Genomic DNA, 18,932 nt, shown 5'->3' with positions numbered 1-18,932 from the left:
GCGGGCAAATTTGGGTGGAGGGAACCTGGAAAGCACGCCCAACATTCTGGCCGACGTCGAGCGAAAGCGCGCGCTGGTCACCCGCAACCCGCCCCCGACATCGCAACATTTCATCACCGGCCCCTCGCAGTGCACGTATTCAATTTAGATCGATCAACAAAGTCTTAGCATGGCATTTCGATTGATAGATTTTATGCCCAGTTTTTCATATGATACAGCAGCTCAACTGTCAAGCTGAAGCCGGCGGGTACCCGGGGAGGGTGTCTTCACTCCCCATCATTCCCCATCTATCCCTCGACAACCCTCGGATGCAACTCCCTCTTTGTCTCTCTCACACGTGTGTCGGTTCGGAAATTTACGAAGAAGGGGGAGGAGCGTTGACGGTGGCCTCAGCAAGGTTCTTGACCTCGCCCTGCTTGCCGTTCTGCGATTGCGGTACATTGGAGTCAGCCATTCTGTTCGATGCCCATCGCCATATGTTCGGATCGCTTTCTCACCTCCCACTTGGCGAAACGGAGATCCATCTCTCCACGACGCTCAGCAATGAGTCTCTTGTCCTCCTTCAAGCTGCGGCGCACGACGCGCGAGGCGACGGCGAGGTAGCGGTTGTAGCTGGAAATCGGGGGTTGCCGGGTCAGCTTTTTCCTTCCTTTTCTCTCTCGGCTTTGGTCGCGGGTGCTGCCCAATTGCAACGGGTGCAAAGAAGGCTCGGGAGAAGGGCGTTCGTCAATTGAACTCACGTGATACCGGCGGCTTTCCAGGCGAAGACCATTTTGGCGGTTTGTTTGGTTTTGTTGATGGACGAGGTTATATGGGGGGGCAGTCAGCTCGGGCGGATGTGATCAATTGAAGGTTTCTGGATTCCCCGAAGTGCAAGCTCCGAGTTCGATGCCTTTGTGGCCTGAGGCAGACTGAGCCTCAAGCGACGAGGACGGCACTGGACGGCTGAGCGGGTCTCCACTCTTCTCAGGTGCTCTGTGCCTCACAGGCCTCGAAGCCAGGTACTTTGGTACTTGACCACTCAGAACTCGGAAAGATGAGATGGCAGCATCCCTTTCTGATATTCAAACTTCACTGCAGCAACACAACACGAAATCTTTATCGCTTGTCACCACGAGTAGCCTCGTTGGAGCCGGATCTTGCGGCTGTGAGGTCACGGCTATTCGGCGTTAAGCTTTGCACCATTTTGAGGCTGTAATGCTCAGCTGCGTCATCGCCTTTTACATGTCTAGTGCGACTTACAACGTGGAACGGGTTTCGCAGGAAAGTTGTTAGTCTAAGAGTTCGTGTAAAACGGGATTCCGGAGCAATTATCTTGGGACTCTACGCAACCACTCAAGAAGCCACCGTCCTCCCTAGCCACATACGACATGTTCCTGGACACTTTCTCTGATGTTTTTCGAGTGATGACAACGACTATTGCGTTTGTGCTTGAGTACTAGCGAATGCAGGTGCGAGAGAGCCGCGTCTAGGTATCCTCCTTCTTCGATGCTTGCCAAACGGGCAGACTAACGTCGTTGATTCAATTCCGGCACCACTAATCCGGTGGCATGTACTTAACACGCTTCTGTCCACGCGAACTTCCTTCCGTTTGTCTTGCCTTGGGAGATACATCTAATGTACCACGCTATCCTCGCCAAACAAGACCTTCAATACACGAGTTATAAGTACTTCGAGCCTGTCAAATTAAGCAGAGCACTTGCGTTGTCTACCCCAGTATCTTTAATTGGACCCACCCGTTAAGAGCGTCAACTACGTGAGGTTGAACTGTCATCACTCACCCGATAGCCCTTGTCAGCCATGTCAAATCCCAAGATAGCAATCATAGGAGCAGGACCTGCAGGTAAGCTGCTTATTTTTAAAACATCCGTACTACACCACGACCACGCTCATACGGATCTGCCCAGTCAGCGTGCAAACTGACAAATCTCCCGCCAGGATGTCTACTAGCACGCCTCTTACACCTCGCCAAGATCGAAGCCACCGTCTTCGAGAGCGAGGCCTCGCCAAACTTTCGATCGCAGGGCGGGAGTCTGGATCTACACACAGACACCGGGCTGGCCGCGCTTAAGGAGGCAGGCCTCTTTGACGAGTTCCTCAAGCACGCGCGGTACGACGGCCAGTACATGGCCATCGTCGATAAGGACAACAAGCCGTGGTTCGTCAATTCCGCGACGGGGCTCGGCAGCTCGCTGCAGGAGCGTCCGGAGATTGACCGGCCCAAGTTGCGTGAGATTCTTGCCGAGTCTCTTCCGCCGGATATGATTAAATGGGGTCACCGACTCAAGGAAGTCAGAGAGGACGGCAGTCTTGTGTTTGGACATACTAGTATTGGTGGTTTCGATCTGGTTGTAGGCGCAGACGGGGCGTGGAGCAAGGTTCGCAAGCTTCTGGCGCCGGATATCAAGCCTCTGTGGACGGGAATCAAGTTATTCGGCATGAGCATCCCGAACGCGGCCGAGACGGCTCCTCAAGTGTACAAGCTCGCCAACAGGGGTAGCGTCTTTGCCAACAGCGATGGCAAGCGTCTCTCGATTCAACAGATGGGCGACGGCAGCCTGAGCATATATGCGTCGAGCACTGGCGGCGGCGGGGAGGACTGGGCGTCTCCCGAGGTCTGCGGGTATGATCCGCACGACCTCGAGGCAGTCAAGAAGGCGCTTCTGGTCTTATATCAGGACTGGGCTCCGGAGCTCACCGAGGCGATCATCAATGCTGCGGGGGAGTGCACTCCTAGGTCGCTTTATATGCTCCCCGTGGGCTTCACCTGGCCGCACCGGCGCGGCGTGACAGTCATTGGAGATGCGGCGCACTTGATGACGCCATTTGCTGGCGAGGGAGTCAATGTTGCGCTTGAGGATGCGATGAAGCTGGCCAAAGCCATCATCAGCGCCGTCGCCGAGAGCAGTGATGCAAGTGCAGATGCCCCCAGATATCTAGATAAGAGGATCGAGGCGTTTGAGAAGGACATGTTCCCCCGGATGGAAAAGGTGCAGCGGCTGACGGACGAGCTCATGCACGACTTCATGTTCACTGAAGGTTCGCCGCGGACGACCATCGCGAGGTCGATAGCGAGGCATGTCAAGTTCGAGACGCCGTGGGTGTTGCATCCGTTGGCGAGTGCCATGGTACACTCGTTCTTTTTCATGCGAAGGATGCTGGCGTCTTAGTAGGAAGCAGGTGTGGCTGAGCTCCTTTTTGTAGAATGCGGTGAGGTATGGAACGAAGCACGATAGGTTTTGGAGTCGGGTTAAGGTCCCTGTAGCCCATGTTCATGCTTTATTTTCCGCACTTGGTGCCAATGGAACCCATGACTCTGGGAAGGGGGGGGGGGGGGGGGGGGGAAGGGGCAAGGTTGTCTTTTTTTTGGTGGTGGGGGGGGTGTGGTGTAGAGACGATCGGTCGGTTGGTTTCGGTGTTGTTCTTGCGTTTGTGTTCGTTTTTTTGTTTTTTTTTTCCGCTGGCGGGGGGATCGCACGCGGGGGGGGGGGGGGGGGGGGGGGGGGGGGGGGGGAGAAAGGACAAGGTGATCTTCTAGTTTGGCGAGTGGCGCAGTGCCCTGTCACGACCTGTCAACCGCAAGAAACGTGGCCAGGATTCCAGTAATGACAAGCTCTGGATGCAACTGCTAGCACAAGATTTCGAAAGAGCTCAATGGTTCGTGGCGTAGATCATGGAGAATAAAGTACAACGAACCACTCGAGGATTGGCCCTATGGTTGCAGTCTGGTGATGTAAGGATGCGACTGAGCCATGGACAGCCCAGCCAGGAGGGAAAAGGTTGAAACACCAGACTCGTTTTCCTCTGACAACGGCTCGCAGGGTTTAGACGTCGAGCAAACACACCGTTACTCTCTGGTAGACTCGAATGACAGGAGGATAAATGGAAAGCTTGAATGCACTGACCGTGGCTTCGTTGGCTTTTACCTCATCAGGGCGTCTGAAGAAAGAGCATCTATCCGTACAGTTCTGGAGCTAGCCGGAGTAACGCCCGGACGCTTCTCTCCATCCTGTATCTTGCACATGCGAGGTAGTGCATATCAGGTGGGCGTCCATCGCGATGAAGTTGAGATGTTCCCTTCCGATATGAGGACTAGCTTTGAGATGTTCGTAGTGCACCCCGCTCTGCAGAGCAAACATCACAGACTATCAATGTTTTGAAACATTCGTTAGTGTTTCATCCATGATGTTGTATGCAATTTCAGGCTCAAGGGGTGTGATAGTCCTGGTTCTGGTTGACATAGTGGTTGAGTGGTGGTGATGAACGATGAGTGGTGAGTGGTGAGTGCCCTGGTGAGTGGTACCGAGTTGCATGTCGGGTGGCTGGTAAACGGGGCACGTGCACCCTGGATTCATCCTTGACCGGGGTGTCAAGCCACCGAGGAGCCAGTGGAAGGAGTCCAGTCAGCGCTCCACTGTCAGGATGAGGTGACGGGCAGCGGACTTGGACTGGGGGGGCCGCTTTGCAGTACACCCGACGAGTACCGTGCCACGCGTGCCACGAGGTACTCCGTACCTTATGCTTTACCTTTGTTACTCCGTTCTCTGACTGGGGGGAGGGGGATGACGGCGAACCAGGGCATAGGAACAGCCAAAGGGGCAAGGTTAAAGAAAGAGGAGAACACTGAAGAAGAAAAAAGGCAGAGCATGGAAAGTGTGCGGTCCCGTCCCCCTGGCCTTGGGGGCCTTTCCAATCTTTGGGCTGTAGAAGTTCTGGGTCTTTGGGCCGAAAAAAAGCTACGGATACGGCCAGAGACCTCTCCGCTTTCCGAACACGGTTCGACATTGCATATACGTGCTGCCACTTGTACCTCGTACATACATACTTCACCTGAAATTCCACATCCTAATTGCTGTGCTGTGCTTCCTGCTCTGCATTCTGCAATGCCTTTTTGCGCTCTGCCATCTGCAACCGATCCTGGGCTTGTCGACTTTTCCTCCCTGAGGTTTCGCTACTAATAACACAATCTGCGACATTCTGCGCGCCTCACATCTTGTTACGGACGACAACGCCATCGACGGCGTCCCCGATAACGTCTCACCCACCACCTATATCGCAGAACTTCCGCTCGCTTCTTCGGGACGCGTTTTAGCCCTTGCTTCTACAGCTTCCATCTCGCCCACAGAACATCCACCCACCCTTCGTACCGAACCGGACGGCTTCCCTACCGCCGACCACCGTTCGCCGTATCGATCTCTCCGCCCTCGGACTAGGCATCGGATGAGACGAAGCTCACCATATTGCCCCGACGTACGCACATACACCTCGGCAGCAGCTTCGCAGAGTCCGTCCTTTGCTGTCTTTGCTTCCCGTGGCATGAACTTCAATTTTCTGCTTCAATAAACGTTTGCGAGCCGATCCAGCCATTTCCACACGCTTCTCCCGACTCACTCGGCTTAACTTTTTGGGTACCTTATCTCGGAGAATCTGTTTGGGGAAGCGCAAGGAAGAGGTGGACCAGATCATCGCAAAGACAGAAAACCCGCCGACTTGAGTTACGATGCAGGCGCCGACCCCTTCTCAGCGCATGCAACGGCGCTCCCCAGGTGCCGAACCTGGGCCGCCACCAAATGTGCCCGTCCGGTCAATATCACCGGGTACCGGTATGCAGCCGAGAGCTTCCAACGCCTCGAACCGATCCGCTCCGCCAAATGGGATGCGGAGGTCAAATGTGAGTCTGAATACGCATTTCGACATCCGGAAAGCCACCCTCGAGCTTCCACCAGATACGATGACTGCGCAACGAGTCCTTGAGCCTCTGCCACCACTGTTCTTGTATGTCAGCAGCTGACCGAGTTTCGATCCACAGAATTCTACCAGTAGCAGCTCAGCCATGCCCTTATCGCAAATTGAGAAGAGCGTTACTCACTTGCTAGTCGCAACCAAACAACTCCTGGAAACCCTCACACAATGGTCGCGCGGCCAAGCTACCGACGGTCAGGTTTCCGATGTGTACGTTAGACTAGGGTACGAGTTCAACATGGCATGCCGAGCTTTCACTGCCATCAACGTGGACACCTCCGACCTGGGCAACGTTCCCGAACTGCTACGAAGCATACTAGAGTCTACCTTGAGCCAAGAAGCGAGCACCGAAAGCTTGGAGAAATACCTTCCACGAATTCGAGATATCATTATCAACCTGCTACATGGCCTGAAGCGCAAACAGCAAAAGTTGCGGCAAAAACAACCACGAGACAGGGAAAGCGGGGGTTCAGCTAATGCGCCGGAGAGGACGACGAGCACGAGCACGATTGGCAGTGGGAACACGGGGTTGACGAATCTGTTGGAGGAGGGCATTCAGAATGGCTATCGACCAGACGCTCAGAGGGAATCCTCCCAATCTGCCGGTGCCGCTCCGACAAGCACCTCTCCAAGCCGTCGACACCTGCCCCCGAGAGACCAGTCGCGAGGTTCCGTCAACTCGGAGCAGTCCTCCATGTCTAGCACGACGATGCAAAACATACCCGTCATGCCTCCTTACCCCGGCGATGAGGCGACGATGCCCTCTGCGCCGTCTGGAGAAGTCAACGTTGACTCGTTCCCGCCGCCACCGCCTCCTCCAAAGCAGCAATCAAGCGCATTTGCGGCTTTGCAGAAGGGAGGTGATCTGGAGAGAAGAGCTTCCCGGCGTTACTCGCAGTATCAAATATCTAAGCACCTAGGCAGCGCCATGAATGGCGTGCCCATGCTGCCATCACAAAACTCCCCGATACCGAACCGTGGCCGGGGCGAAGTCCGGGAGTCTCTGCGTGCTGTTCAGACCCGAGAGACGCTCCGCCAAAACCGGGCCTCGAAACAACCGCAACTAGATACCTCTCCTGCACCGAGTCGTGCCGAGGCCGCAGCGGAGCTGTCGGCAGGCAGGCCCGAAAGCCCAACGATACAAACGCCGGAAGACAAGTACCCTAAACCCAGCGCTACACTGAAAGGCCCTATGAGCGATGATCTCCCTATAATGTCACCCGACGACGATGATGGCAAGCCCGATCCACCGCGTAAAGATGAACCCAAAGTCTCATCAGGGATCAAGACCCCGGAGAAGAAGCGCGATGCCAGTTTTCTTCACGAGCAGTCTCCGCCCTTGACCACAGAACTCACTTTGTTCCTGCAATACAAATCCAAAGTCAAGAAGTTTGTGCTACCTGAGGGATACAGCGAGCTCTCGATTGGACGCCTTCAACTGGCGTTTATCGAAAAGTTCTCTTGGAACACACACTCCAATGGTGCTGATCTTCCAGAGATATACATTCAAGACCCCGTATCAGGGGTTAGGCACGAGCTCGAAGATCTGTCAGATATCAAGGATCGAACAGTGTTGGTGTTGAATGTCGAGCCACTCGATGAAGTAAAGCGCCATATCGATGAGGGCATTGGACAACTGAAGAAGATAGTACAGGATGTGAAGCAGAACCAAGACGACCAAGGTCTGGCCCTCCAGCGAGTTTCGGAACGTCAGCAAGAGGCGGTTGCGGAGATGGCCCGGCTTGCTGCCGCTCCTCCGGCGGTGTCTGCGCCTGCTGATGGATCCAAGTCAGTAAGCCTTGCTGGCGGCCGTAAGCTCGCTTCTGGACACATCACCGAGATCCAGACTCTGCGCCGTGACCTTGCTGTTATGCGCCAGGCCTACTCCAGCTTCCAGTCGGAGATCCAAGGCTCAATGTCAGCCATCCGCAGCAAGGCAAGCAATGTCAAGGCGGCGGTGGTCAAGGCCTCGATACCGACCATTGATGGCGAAACCGGTCATGCGTACGTCACCAAGGGTCGCGAGCAGCTCAACACAGATTCCGATCGGCTCGTCACAAAGGTCGACGATCTGCAAGATCTGGTTGAGGACCTCCGCAAAGATGTGGTTCTCCGTGGTGTGCGGCCTCTGCCTAGGCAACTAGAGACTGTCGCCATGGATATCACGAAGCTTTCCAAGGAGCTCAAGAAGGTGGAGGACTACATGAAGGAAGAGAAGCCTATATGGACCAAGATCTGGGAGAAGGAGCTTGAGGACGTGTGCAAGGGCCGTGATGAGCTGCGCCTTATGGAGGATCTCATGATCGATTTGCAGGATGACCTGGAGAAGGCGTCCGAGACCTTTGCGCTCGTCGAGCAGGCTACCAAGGAGCAGCTGAAAGATAACGGGACGGGCGCCAGCGCCGGCAGCGCCCGCAACTTCTCCAAGGGCCTGAACGGCATCGGCAACAGTCTCGACCCGAACGCGGCCAAGGATGGTGTCCTCGGCGAGGTGAGGGCGCTCCAGCCGAATCACGAGAACCGTCTCGAAGCCATCGAACGCGCGGAGAAGCTGAGGCAGAAGGAGCTCGAGGGCCGCAAGGGGAACGAGCTGCAGAGGGAGCTGTCCAACTTCGTCGAGGAGGGGAAGCTAAAGAAGTCCGGCGGCTTTGAGGAGGTGGAGCGGGCGAGGAAGGCCAAGGACGACATGATTCGGAGGCAGGTCTGGGAGAGGCAGAATGGCATCGTTGCGGAGGAGGGCGAGGGGGGGGGGGAAGAGGAGGTTGAATACGAAGAAGTCGAAGAAGAGGAAGAGGAAGAGGAAGAGGAAGGAGAGGCGGGAGCGGAGGCTGAGGCGGCTGAGGCGGAGAAGGCTGCTGCTGCTGCTGCGCCGCCGGCGCCATGAAGATGAAGAAGCAGTGGGCAGTTGGGTTTTTTGTTATAAATGAATGGTCATACACATGTGTTATGGTGTCAATGACCCCGTATGGAGGATATGTCAAACACACTTTTGTTTCTTCTCTTCATTCCCCTTTGGTGTCCCCCTTTTTTGGCGATCTCATTACTCACTCTGGCCGTATCTTCGCATAGGCGGAGTTTGGGTAGTTCTGTTGTTACCTTGTTTTCCATATCTTTTTTTGCATTATGGGGGGTTCGAGTTGTATACCTAGCCCTGTATTGGCTGTGTAGGTGTGCCTCGCAGATTTTTGCCATGGTAGCTTAGACCGAAGGCGAATTATGAAACTTCATTCTTCATATTTTTGCCTAAGTACTAATGTCTTTTCTACTGATGTTGTGTGGATTGGTGCTTGATGTGATGAGATAGGTAGGGAACCTATATTACGTTTAAGTTAAGTTGAACGGAGAGTTTTGTATGGCTGGTCCGATCTGCCAGAAAGCTGAAAGCGGTTTGTATTCATTATGATTTGAAGACACATTGCTTTCGCACCCAGCGCGTCTTCTCGCGCTTTCATGGGGGCCTTTTTTCTCCCTAGAAGCTGTGTTCCGATGTCTTCCCTTGTTACCTGGAATCAGATGGGGCACGAAGTTACAAAGTTTCGAGAGAAAGCCTCGCTTTCCTTGCCATGGAGACCAACCGCTTTGGGCGCCAAGTTCCAACATCATTGACGAAAGTCTCCTCTTGGAGAATGATATTATAGAGACTCTAGGGGAACCTCTTAGAGGCATCGTGATCAGAGCGACACGGACGAACACAGGAGACTCGCAAGTACCAAGGCCACGGTCTGGCCTCTCCACATCCTCACGCCTCCCACGGCTTGAACATGGCTTGAAACACCACACCATTGCTTGGTAGGATACAACAGTTACACTCAGCCGGTTGGGCAAGGGTTAGATGAAGCAAGCCTTTCTTTTCATTTAAACATTGTGTGCCGTCAGGACAGTCTTGAACCGTTTTGACGTACGGGTATCATAGCATTTCAGGGAATTCTTCCCTCACATCCATCCTTTCTCCCACCCACGAAGCCATCCACGAAACCTCCCTTCCTCATAGCCCCTCACGACCTCCAACGGATCATCCCCATTCTCACCCAGCAAGCGGATTCGCATGGACAGTAACCCTCTCAATCACGACCGGCTCCTTGGGCCGGTTCTTCCGATCCACCTCGACCGCCTCAATCTTGCCCAGCGTGACGGTGCTATCGTCCCCGATGATGCGCCCAAAGACGGTGTTGAGCCCGTCCAGGTGCGGCGCCTTGTCAAACAGGACAAAAAACTGCGAGCCGTTCGTGCCGGGCCCCTTGTTGGCCATGGACACGACGCCGCGCGCGCCGTGCTTGAGGGCCGGCCGGATCTCGTCCTCGAAGACGCCGCCCCAGATGGAGCGGCCGCCCTTTGGGTTGTCCGGGGGCGACGGGTGCGCCGGCCCGCCGGTCTGGGCCATGAATTTTGGGATGAGGCGGTGGAAGGGGGAGGCGTCGTAGTAGTGTGATGCGCAGAGGGCGAGGAAGTTCTGCGAGAGGGGGTTGGTTAGTCGTCCGTTGGGTAGAGTGTCGCGCGATACGATTGAGGGTGGTGGGTGAACGGCCGCGGGTGGGATTCGAAGGGAAAGTCTTGGGATGATTGGGAAGGGGTCCTTTTTACCTCTGCTGTTTTTGGTACGCTCTCGCAGAAGACTTCGATCTTCAGGTCGCCGAGATTCGTATGTAATGTGACGGACATGTTGGAGATTTGTCTGGTGGTCTCGATCGCGAACTCGAATTGTTGTGTGGTCGTCTGGTGTTGTTGACGGCGCAAAGCTAGCTCCCAGCTGGATACATGCTGGATGTATGCGACTGCATGTTTAAAGTTATGTGGTGGACCACTTCATTGGGCCCCCCGGCATCGGTGCATTGAGCTCCGGGTGCCGACTCAAACTGCTGCCGCCGACCAAGGCACTTACCAGTAGGTGCGCGCATGAAAGCCGCCCCCCACTTAACGAGTGACAGTCAACTTATAACTCTGTTGCGAACGCTTTGATTTCAACTTCAGTTGATACAAGGTTGTTTGCCTCGACGAGACTTTCCTGTCTTGTACCAACCTTGAGAACACGAAATCAAGTACAGCATTTGAGATAATGGCGAAATATATCCAAGAATGTCGAGTTCAGCTTGACAGTGAGCAACATGATTGCTAGATAGTTTCGAGAGCTTCTGGTATACCTACTTACTTGATATGTTGAACACCTATACACTGCTCAGCGACAGTCACCCCGCCAATGTCTTCCTCGCTCTAACTGTACAATGATTAGATCAATTTGTTTCAATGACGTCAAATGCATAGAAACAATCCCGGCCCAGGCCAAGTACTGGCCATGGTCGCCGGGGGGAGGGATGCACACGGCCCCATACGGGTAGGTGGGCCAGTCCGCGGGACCGGACGGGACGAAAAATGAGTGGGAACTCGAGCCGGGAACGCGCCGCCCGGAAGTCTGGGAGGATGCTCGAACCAATTGACCGCTATAGGAAGTGCATTGTTCATTACCTTGGGTCCAGCCCCTACCGCTCAGCCATGCCACACCTCTCCGACTTACCACATTTGCGCAACTCAGTTTGCAAAGTTTCACGCTGAACGTATCCGGGCAAGTAGAGGGGGGACCGTGTGCCTCCCCCCGGAGGACAGCGAAACGAGTTCCCAACGGCTCCCACAACTTCACTTCTTCTCGACAAGGAGGCGAAAATCAGTGCGTTTGTGTCGGCAGCCCGCGGCCATCTACAATCTTTGGACTATCAAGAAAGAAGAAATCTTGCATTATTCGTTGCTTAGGACGATGACGGTCATCTCGACAATTCAGAAAGTTGAAACTTGACGGACCACCGACTCGAATTCGTTACTGTTCACTCTCATTATTTTCATATAGAGGATCGACCTGTCGTTGAATTCCTAGAAAACGAGTCTTGTTCCAGGTTCACACCAATCGAACCCTGGATCCGAACTCCACAACATGACCTTCAACGAGATCGTTCGAGACACCTGGGCATGGCACGTCATACGAGCCGTCACCAGGGCCAGGCATCCGGCGTTCCAATACTTTGACGAGAGACACCCCTTGATTCGTCAGAGATACACGGAAAATGGCTATGATCGGTCAGGCTCAGGGTGAGTTACAAGTTCACATGTAAGAGCAAAGGTGGTATGCTAACACGCGGCCTATCTTCAACTGAAGCCTCTCACACGCTTCAAGACACACCGAAGTTCGAGCATTTTCACTAGACTCTGAGAAGTCAGATAGCGAGATTCTGGGCAATCAGACAATCAGCCGTACGACGTGGGAAAAGTATGGCATCGAGAATAGAAGAGGTCTCCATCTCGTCGAGTTCTTGCCAAACGACCCAGAGGTAACAAAGATCGCAACCCCCTTTTTTCACTCTCACCTTTTGGACATCGTAGCTAAGGGTCCAATGCCACAGAACCCGAGAAACTGGTCCGTCATGAAGAAAGCCATCGTCAGCTTCCACATCTGCCTCCTCGTCATCGCCGTCTACGCAGGCGCATCAATCTACACCGTCGGCACCCACGGCGTCCGCCAGCAATTCGGCGTTTCGGAGGTCGTCGCCCTCCTAGGACTTACAGTCTTTGTCCTGGGCTACGGTCTTGGACCGGTGAGTCTACACTCGATTACCCCTTATTCTCATCTACCTTACCTATACTGACAAGAACGCAAAGATGGTCTGGAGCCCCCTCTCCGAGATTCCCCAGATCGGCCGCAACCAAATCTACATACCCGCCCTCACAATCTTCGGCCTCGCCCAAATCCCCATCGCCCTCGCCACCTCCATCGGCATGCTCCTCGGCTTCCGCTTCCTCGCGGGCTTCTTCGGCTCCCCCGTCCTCGGCTCCGCCGCCGGCATCCTGGACGACATGTTCGTCTCCCGCAAACACACCTACGCCATGGCTTCTTTTTGTCTCATTGGCATCTCCGGTCCCACTCTCGGGCCCATCGTCGGCGGCTTCGCCGTCGAGCTCAAGGGCTGGACCTGGTCCGCTTGGATCGTGTCTTGGTTAGCCGCCTGGATTCTCGTCGTGCTCATCTTCTTCTTGCCAGAGACGAGCGCCGATAACATCTTGTATCGACGGGCCATGCGTTTGCGGAAAGTGACGGGCGACCCGGGTTTCGTCTGCGAGGCGCAGCTGCGCGCGGATTACACCGCCGGCACGGAAGTCTTTAAAGCACACCTTGTCCGGCCCTTCACCTTGGTCCTCACCGAGCCGGCCGTCTTCTTTCTGAACCTGTATAGTGCCTTCGCCTACGGGCTGATGTACATCTGGTTCGAGGCCCTGCCGTCAGCCTACGGGGAAGTATATCACTTTGGCACCGGCAAACAGGGCATCGCGCTGCTAGGTCTCATCGTCGGCGTCCTGCTCACCATCCCGCCGTTCTTCCTGTACTACCGCAAACGCATCGAGCCGCAGTTTGATCGCGACGGCAACATCGAGCCGGAGAAGCACCTCCACCCGGCCATGGTCGGCTGCCTCTTCATCCCGGCCAGCTTGGTCTGGTTTGGGTGGACGGCGCGGCCCGAGATCAGTTACCTCGTCCCCATTGTCGGGTCGTCGCTTTTCACGGCGGGTGGGTTGCTGCTCTACATCTCGATTCTGAATTACCTTGCCGAGTCGTACCCGGATCACGTCAGTTCCGTCTTGGCTGGGAATGAGCTGTTCAATGCCATGTGCGGGGCTACGTTCCCGCTGTTCATCCCGCCCATGTATTACCGGTTCGACGTGCTTGGGTCGAGTATGATTCTGGCCATTTTCGCTGTTGCGTTTGTGCCTTTGCCGTATATCTTGTACATGGTAAGGATGAACCCCTTTTCTCTACAATGCCTTCCCTGTCGTGTATACTATGAACGCGTTTGACTAATAGCTATTGCAGAGGGGAGCCAAGCTTAGAAAACAGAGCAGTTACGCAAGAAAAGGAATGTGAGATACTGGTCAGATAGGCATAAGGGTGTTTGCTTGGGTTTACTGATGTATGTACCTACTTGGAGCACATAAAGCGTGGATTAGATGTCAGTTGTTCATTTCGTCTTGAACTGGCTTACACCTGCTTCCCTTTCGGACCTCAAATTCCTTTCTGTAAAAAATCTCTTTAACGTTTCATGGGCGTATTCACTTTGAGTTAAAACGCCGGCCAACTGCTTGCAACTTGTTCCAGATCCCAGTAATGGCTGCTAGTTGGAGGTAGAATCTTGCTTTGGGAACCATTTTGCTTCACCCATTGCTCGTGATCCAGAATCAATTCACTGGTGAACCAGGTCAGCACCAGTCCAGGTCACTAGAAACATTCAGTCAGGAGCAACTTACGTATACAAATACAGCATGCTGTATTCTATTTTGGACTTGAGTTCCGTCTCGAAGTCAATGGAGACGGACGATGGTCTCAATTGAGGCAAAACGGATGTTAAGCTGACGGGATGTTCTTTGCCTTTCATTCGGAAGATTGCGGAGCTAGCTGATCGGCGCAGGATAGCAACTGAGCTGAAATGATGGAACCCAGCCTCCCAGCTCTGCTTCTCGGTCGAGTTGTGAATCAAAGCCTTCACTATCTCGGGCTTCGAAGCGAGACTTCGCAGAGTCCGGTGAGTGTTCTCATCTTGACAGAAGGACTTGACGGTATTTGCGAACTGTCCATAACCCTTCTTCTCCAACTCGAGAAGGAAGTCTCGCTCCTCTTGGTCGAGGATTTGGTGCCGGCAAGTCCAAATGATTTCGGCAAGTGCCAGATAATCCTAAATGAATTACTGATTAGACAGTGTGCTGGAGTGAAACATGGCGGAGATTGGAGACATACACCTTGGGGTCATTTAGACAAGGCGTGGTGGTGAGTAGAACTCTGCTCGCTGCGATCAGAGACACGGCCTTGAACGATACCGTTGATCGCTCCTTGAGACGATGAGCCTCATCGCAGATCAAGACCTCAAAGTCACGGCTTTGCGAGGCGAAGGACGAAGAGTATGTTACTTTGTCATTCTCTTCTTTGGTCACCAGAGTCTTTCTCGCCCACGACCTGTAGGGCATGATCAAGATGACTCTGCGGGGGTCGTTGCCTTCGTCATCTATCCGCTTGGACCACACCCATTGAAGCATTGACAGCCAATTGCCAACCCAATCATCCTTTTTTTTCTTCAGGACTTTGATGTTGTCTGAAGTGTCGCCACGATCGGTGATGATAATCCATCCAGGATGCATTCTGGCAATGTCATCTACCCATTGTCTCGTGATGGCATGGGCCGATGTCAAGATGACGCTCGGCTTCCTGTCCATGTCGGGAAAGCCGTCGAGGACCTTGTGCGCGATCCGTGTCGCGTAACGCCACTTCTGTCGTGCCGGTCTCACAGATCGCCCCCGTGATCTTCAGGATGCTCTTGTCAATGTCTCTGTCCATCGATTCGACTCTGACACCGGCAAGCAAGCCTCGAACGTCGGTGAAGTCCGCGAAGTTTGGGTAACGCTCCCCTATAGGGAAAGTCTTCGATGTGAAGAAGACAGTATGACTCAAGTCATTGTCCGGAGAGGCCTCAGCAGCACCAAGAGCCTTCGACCATGCCGTCTCTGAATTTGGATTTGACGAGTAGATGGGATAGATTCCATTCTCGGTTCCATCGAGACTGGCAAGATTGTTTCCCGCAAGCTTGACCATGTGTGAAGGCTTCGCGCAAAACCATATGTCGGCAATGACCAGATGCCATTTCAATCACAGACTTCTCTCGACACTGCTTACTCGCTCGCACGTGTTCGAGGGACAATGAGCGACCGACACCGAAGCCCGGTTCAAAGGGACTATCCAAGCTCCTTCCAGGCATCAAAAAGGTTGTACCAAGGAATGGGTAAAGCCCCCGATGGTAGCTCCGAGGTATCCGGAGCAGACAAGATCAACCACATGTTCTTCAATACCACTTTGCCCGCAATGCCAAGACCAATACTGGATGGGATCTGACAGGTCTAATAAGATCTGTGGTAAGTATGAACGCGGTAGACACTCTGTGAATGCGACGAGAACCCCAAGTGCCGCTGGTGCAAATCGGAAGGACATCATGAGAACCGCTTCCCTTGCCCCCTACGGCGGTAAAGAGCCAACCCTCACCATAACATCTGTAAATCGACCCTGCCACCGTCATACGTCAAGGTAATTATTTACTTGTTCATCAAGAGTAGCATTGAGATCACCACCACACCCGTAAGCGGCGAAGTTTCTATTCTACCTTACAAAAAAGAAGAACCATCCCATCTCATCCCATCCATCCTAGGAATTTTGCTCAATCGTAGCTTTCAAATTCCTAAAATCAAAAGACTTTGCCACCTTTGCGACCTCAAATCATGGGGGGAACCCCCCGAGTCCTTCCCCGAAGCAAAAGAACACACACCCGTCCCATCCCACCCAGTCCCTAATTTCCCAACCCAATTCAAAATAGGGGAAGAGAGAGGGAAAAGAGAGAAGGAAAAGAGAGAGGGAGAGACAGAGAAAGCAATAAGCAATTTTTGGATATCATGCTCTTTTTTGTCCACGCACAAGTTATTTCGAAGAAAACCGCCGCCTTCCATAGAGAAGAAGAAGAACAGAGAGACGCCCTCTGCGGCATTCTTCTCATCCTCGGATAATTTGATGATCAAGACCGTTACACCACCTATGGTGCTGCTAAAAAGAAAGTCGTGAAAAGAGGGTAACCCCCCTTTAAGTCATGCATCCATCATCAACCCACACGTCTGCGTTTGTTACCGCGGTCGGGGCTGTCAGTGATCCCATCGAAGCTATCCCGCGGAACCTCTTCAGTCCCGGTGGAGCTCGGTGTGCCATTGACGTTGCTGTTGCCCCCTCCGTTTTGGGGACCCGAGCCGTCGAGGGTAAAGTTGAAGTCGTTCCCGTCACCGTTGAAGTTGACGCCAGGGTACGCGTTGTCGCCCTGGAACGCGTCCGGGTTCAGGAACTGGTCAATGTCCAGGTCGCCGTCAAAGTAGCCGTTCACGTTGCCGTTCTCGTCGATGCCGGGTATGCGACCCGAAGGGCTGAGCGGTCCGAGCATGCTGGAGAGGTGGTCCAGCTTCGCGGCTTGCTCCTCCTGCATGCGGTGTAGCGCGGCGAGGTCCTCTTGGTTGAAGTTGATTTGCTGTAGTGAAGGTGGCGGCGCGGCGGAGCCCATGATGGGCGAGAGGGAGAGACCGGGGGCGGCGGGCATGGGCGGCGGTGTATCGGGAGTAGCGGTCACGGAGGGAGCTGGCGGATTGGGTGAGGCGGACATTGAAGGCTTGGAGGACTGCGGAGCGTTGGTTGAGGGTGTTGCGGACGATCGACCGGCCATGGCGTTCAGCATCTTGTTCCGTTGGTCGTTGCTCATTGTGGCGGGGGTATTGTTGACGACATGGGGGAGATCGATGCCGGATGAGTTGTTGGCATTTGTGTCGTGGATGATCTTCATCATGCTCTCATGGGGATTCGACTCGAGCTCTTGGGCTAGATAGTTGGTTGGTGATGTGTGGTCGCCGGGCGATGTGTCAAACAGTTCTGTGACGGTGCCCATCTCGCGGTTGTACGGCTGAGGCGTCGCGGAGCCGCTAGCTGGTGACGGCGATACCGTATTCGCGCGACCGTTGGGAATGGGCGGCAGCAACGCTTGCCGGCGCTTTGGGATATTGATGTTGTTTCCTGCCGAGGTTTGTGCTTGCACGTAGTCGCCCAGATCCACGACGCTTCCCTGAGGTACCGAGCTGGAGCTGTTGCCGTTCGGGATGATGCTCGCGAGAAGGTCGTTTACGCTCTGAGGGCCCGCTTGGTCCTCGAGCGTCTTTCTAAACACGTTGGCCAAGAAGTTCAGGATGGCGTTGATGGAGTTTTGATGACGGTCGTGCTGGCTCTGGAAGACGACAGCCTGCTGATATAACGCCGTGTTGTCTTGCTGGATCCGCTGGATCGCCGTCATGATCATCCTCTGCTGCTCGCGCACCTTGGCCAACTCTTCCCGAATCAACGTCATCTCCTTCTTCTGTATCGGCATGTCGCCCGATGGCGGCAGGGCTTTGCTGGCGGGTGCACTGGCGGTACTAAAGCCCTGCGTCACGCCGTCGTCAATGTTGACGGCATCCTCCTCGCTATCACCCTCGACTTCTGCATTCTTGGCGCCCTTTTTGCCCTTGTTACCGCTCTTTGGTTTGTTAATGAGCCAGAGCAGGTTCGGGTGCCCTCGTCGGAAGAAGGGATTCGAGTACTCGCTTGGGCTCTTATTCTTCCGTTCGCTTGCACGCATCGAGTTATCCGACAAGCCGACCCGCTTGTGGAAGCCGTACATGTTGAGCTGTCGTACAAAGGAAGCATAGTTGTTGTGCTTGAACAGGTCGGGAATTAGCTTCTTCGCGAATTCATCCTCGTCGAGGACGATAAATGAGTCGCCCTTCTCCGACCACCGAATGAGCTCAGAATTCTTATCGTCGTCGAGGAAACTGTGTATCATTAGTATGGGTACAAAAAAAACCTACCGCCAACAAAATACGCCTTCTCGTCACTTTGGAGGTACGGGAACCTAGCTTACCTGCTCAGCTTCTGCACAAACGGTGGAATCTGCTTCCGCTTCTGCTGCGCCTCCCTCATGGCTTTGCGAGCCATCTCCTCCAGGATTTCGACGTTGTCGGTCTCGGCCATGTTTCCGTTTGCTTGTTGCTGCTGCAGGAGCGCAGAGTCTTCGCCGACAAAGGACCAAGGGTCGCTAGACGAGTCGAAGTTTTGCCTCGCACCTGTCGGGACGAGCGCTCTGTTCATCTGCCTCCGCGCGACGGCATTGTTGGGGCTTGGTGTGGGCTGCACGAATTGCTGCGGCGTCTGCTGCTGCTGTTGCTGCTGCTGACCGGGGACGAGGCCGTACGAGTTGACGGCCTGGGCCCCTGTTCCGTCCACAAGGCCCGTAGCAGCGTCCGCTGCCCCTCCCCATCGCAAGAACTGATCGCCGGGCGGACTGGGAAATGACTGTCCGACCTGTGGCATCGGCATGGTGGGTATCGTTCCTGGCGCTGGTCGCTTTCGAGGGTTCGAAGACATGGGAATGTGCATGCGCCTTCGTTGGGGGGTTTGTTGGTTCGGGTGAAGACGAGTTGTGTGGCCCGTTGGGAGAACTCAATCGGCCAGGTCGCCGGCTGATGCGGCGCCTTTGAGGCGGACGTGATAGGCTGACGCGGGGGTCGGCTGCTTCGGTGAGGGTCGTTTGAATCTTTTCGCGGCGGCCGCGTTT

At 54.4% G+C, this 18,932-nt stretch overlaps 7 protein-coding genes across 7 annotated transcripts; 3 read left to right on the top strand and 4 right to left on the bottom strand.

The window, feature by feature from the left end:
- Window positions 1-355: 355 nt before the first annotated feature.
- On the bottom strand, window positions 356-772 carry CABS01_15980 (uncharacterized protein; the record flags this gene model as incomplete). The annotated part of the gene is made up of 3 exons (XM_060549312.1): window positions 356-424; window positions 498-612; window positions 741-772. 3 exons carry the CDS (start codon window positions 770-772, stop codon window positions 356-358), a joined length of 216 nt encoding a protein of 71 aa, XP_060390770.1.
- Window positions 773-1,800: 1,028 nt separating this feature from the next.
- CABS01_15979 (tetracycline resistance protein from transposon) lies at window positions 1,801-3,170 on the top strand (the record flags this gene model as incomplete). The annotated part of the gene is made up of 2 exons (XM_060549311.1): window positions 1,801-1,843; window positions 1,939-3,170. The coding sequence occupies 2 exons, from the start codon at window positions 1,801-1,803 to the stop codon at window positions 3,168-3,170; spliced, it is 1,275 nt and encodes a 424-aa protein (XP_060390769.1).
- Window positions 3,171-5,500: 2,330 nt separating this feature from the next.
- CABS01_15978 (actin interacting protein 3) lies at window positions 5,501-8,626 on the top strand (the record flags this gene model as incomplete). Its single annotated transcript, XM_060549310.1, has 2 exons — window positions 5,501-5,775; window positions 5,824-8,626. The coding sequence occupies 2 exons, from the start codon at window positions 5,501-5,503 to the stop codon at window positions 8,624-8,626; spliced, it is 3,078 nt and encodes a 1,025-aa protein (XP_060390768.1).
- Window positions 8,627-9,766: 1,140 nt separating this feature from the next.
- CABS01_15977 (cyclophilin type peptidyl-prolyl cis-trans isomerase/CLD) lies at window positions 9,767-10,401 on the bottom strand (the record flags this gene model as incomplete). Its single annotated transcript, XM_060549309.1, has 2 exons — window positions 9,767-10,192; window positions 10,324-10,401. The coding sequence occupies 2 exons, from the start codon at window positions 10,399-10,401 to the stop codon at window positions 9,767-9,769; spliced, it is 504 nt and encodes a 167-aa protein (XP_060390767.1).
- Window positions 10,402-11,662: 1,261 nt separating this feature from the next.
- Window positions 11,663-13,642, top strand: CABS01_15976 (major facilitator superfamily transporter; the record flags this gene model as incomplete). Its single annotated transcript, XM_060549308.1, has 4 exons — window positions 11,663-11,817; window positions 11,885-12,320; window positions 12,385-13,512; window positions 13,592-13,642. 4 exons carry the CDS (start codon window positions 11,663-11,665, stop codon window positions 13,640-13,642), a joined length of 1,770 nt encoding a protein of 589 aa, XP_060390766.1.
- Window positions 13,643-14,018: 376 nt separating this feature from the next.
- Window positions 14,019-15,358, bottom strand: CABS01_15975 (uncharacterized protein; the record flags this gene model as incomplete). The annotated part of the gene is made up of 3 exons (XM_060549307.1): window positions 14,019-14,447; window positions 14,512-14,861; window positions 14,926-15,358. The coding sequence occupies 3 exons, from the start codon at window positions 15,356-15,358 to the stop codon at window positions 14,019-14,021; spliced, it is 1,212 nt and encodes a 403-aa protein (XP_060390765.1).
- Window positions 15,359-16,409: 1,051 nt separating this feature from the next.
- CABS01_15974 (HSF-type DNA-binding protein) lies at window positions 16,410-18,754 on the bottom strand (the record flags this gene model as incomplete). The annotated part of the gene is made up of 2 exons (XM_060549306.1): window positions 16,410-18,150; window positions 18,240-18,754. 2 exons carry the CDS (start codon window positions 18,752-18,754, stop codon window positions 16,410-16,412), a joined length of 2,256 nt encoding a protein of 751 aa, XP_060390764.1.
- Between the last annotated feature and the right edge of the window lie 178 nt (window positions 18,755-18,932).

The sequence above is a fragment of the Colletotrichum abscissum genome (assembly GCF_030869225.1).
Source record: "Colletotrichum abscissum strain IMI 504890 chromosome Unknown Scaffold_78.1, whole genome shotgun sequence".
NCBI classification, from domain to species: Eukaryota; Fungi; Ascomycota; class Sordariomycetes; order Glomerellales; family Glomerellaceae; genus Colletotrichum; species Colletotrichum abscissum.
This window is presented reverse-complemented; position numbering and strand designations above follow the sequence as displayed.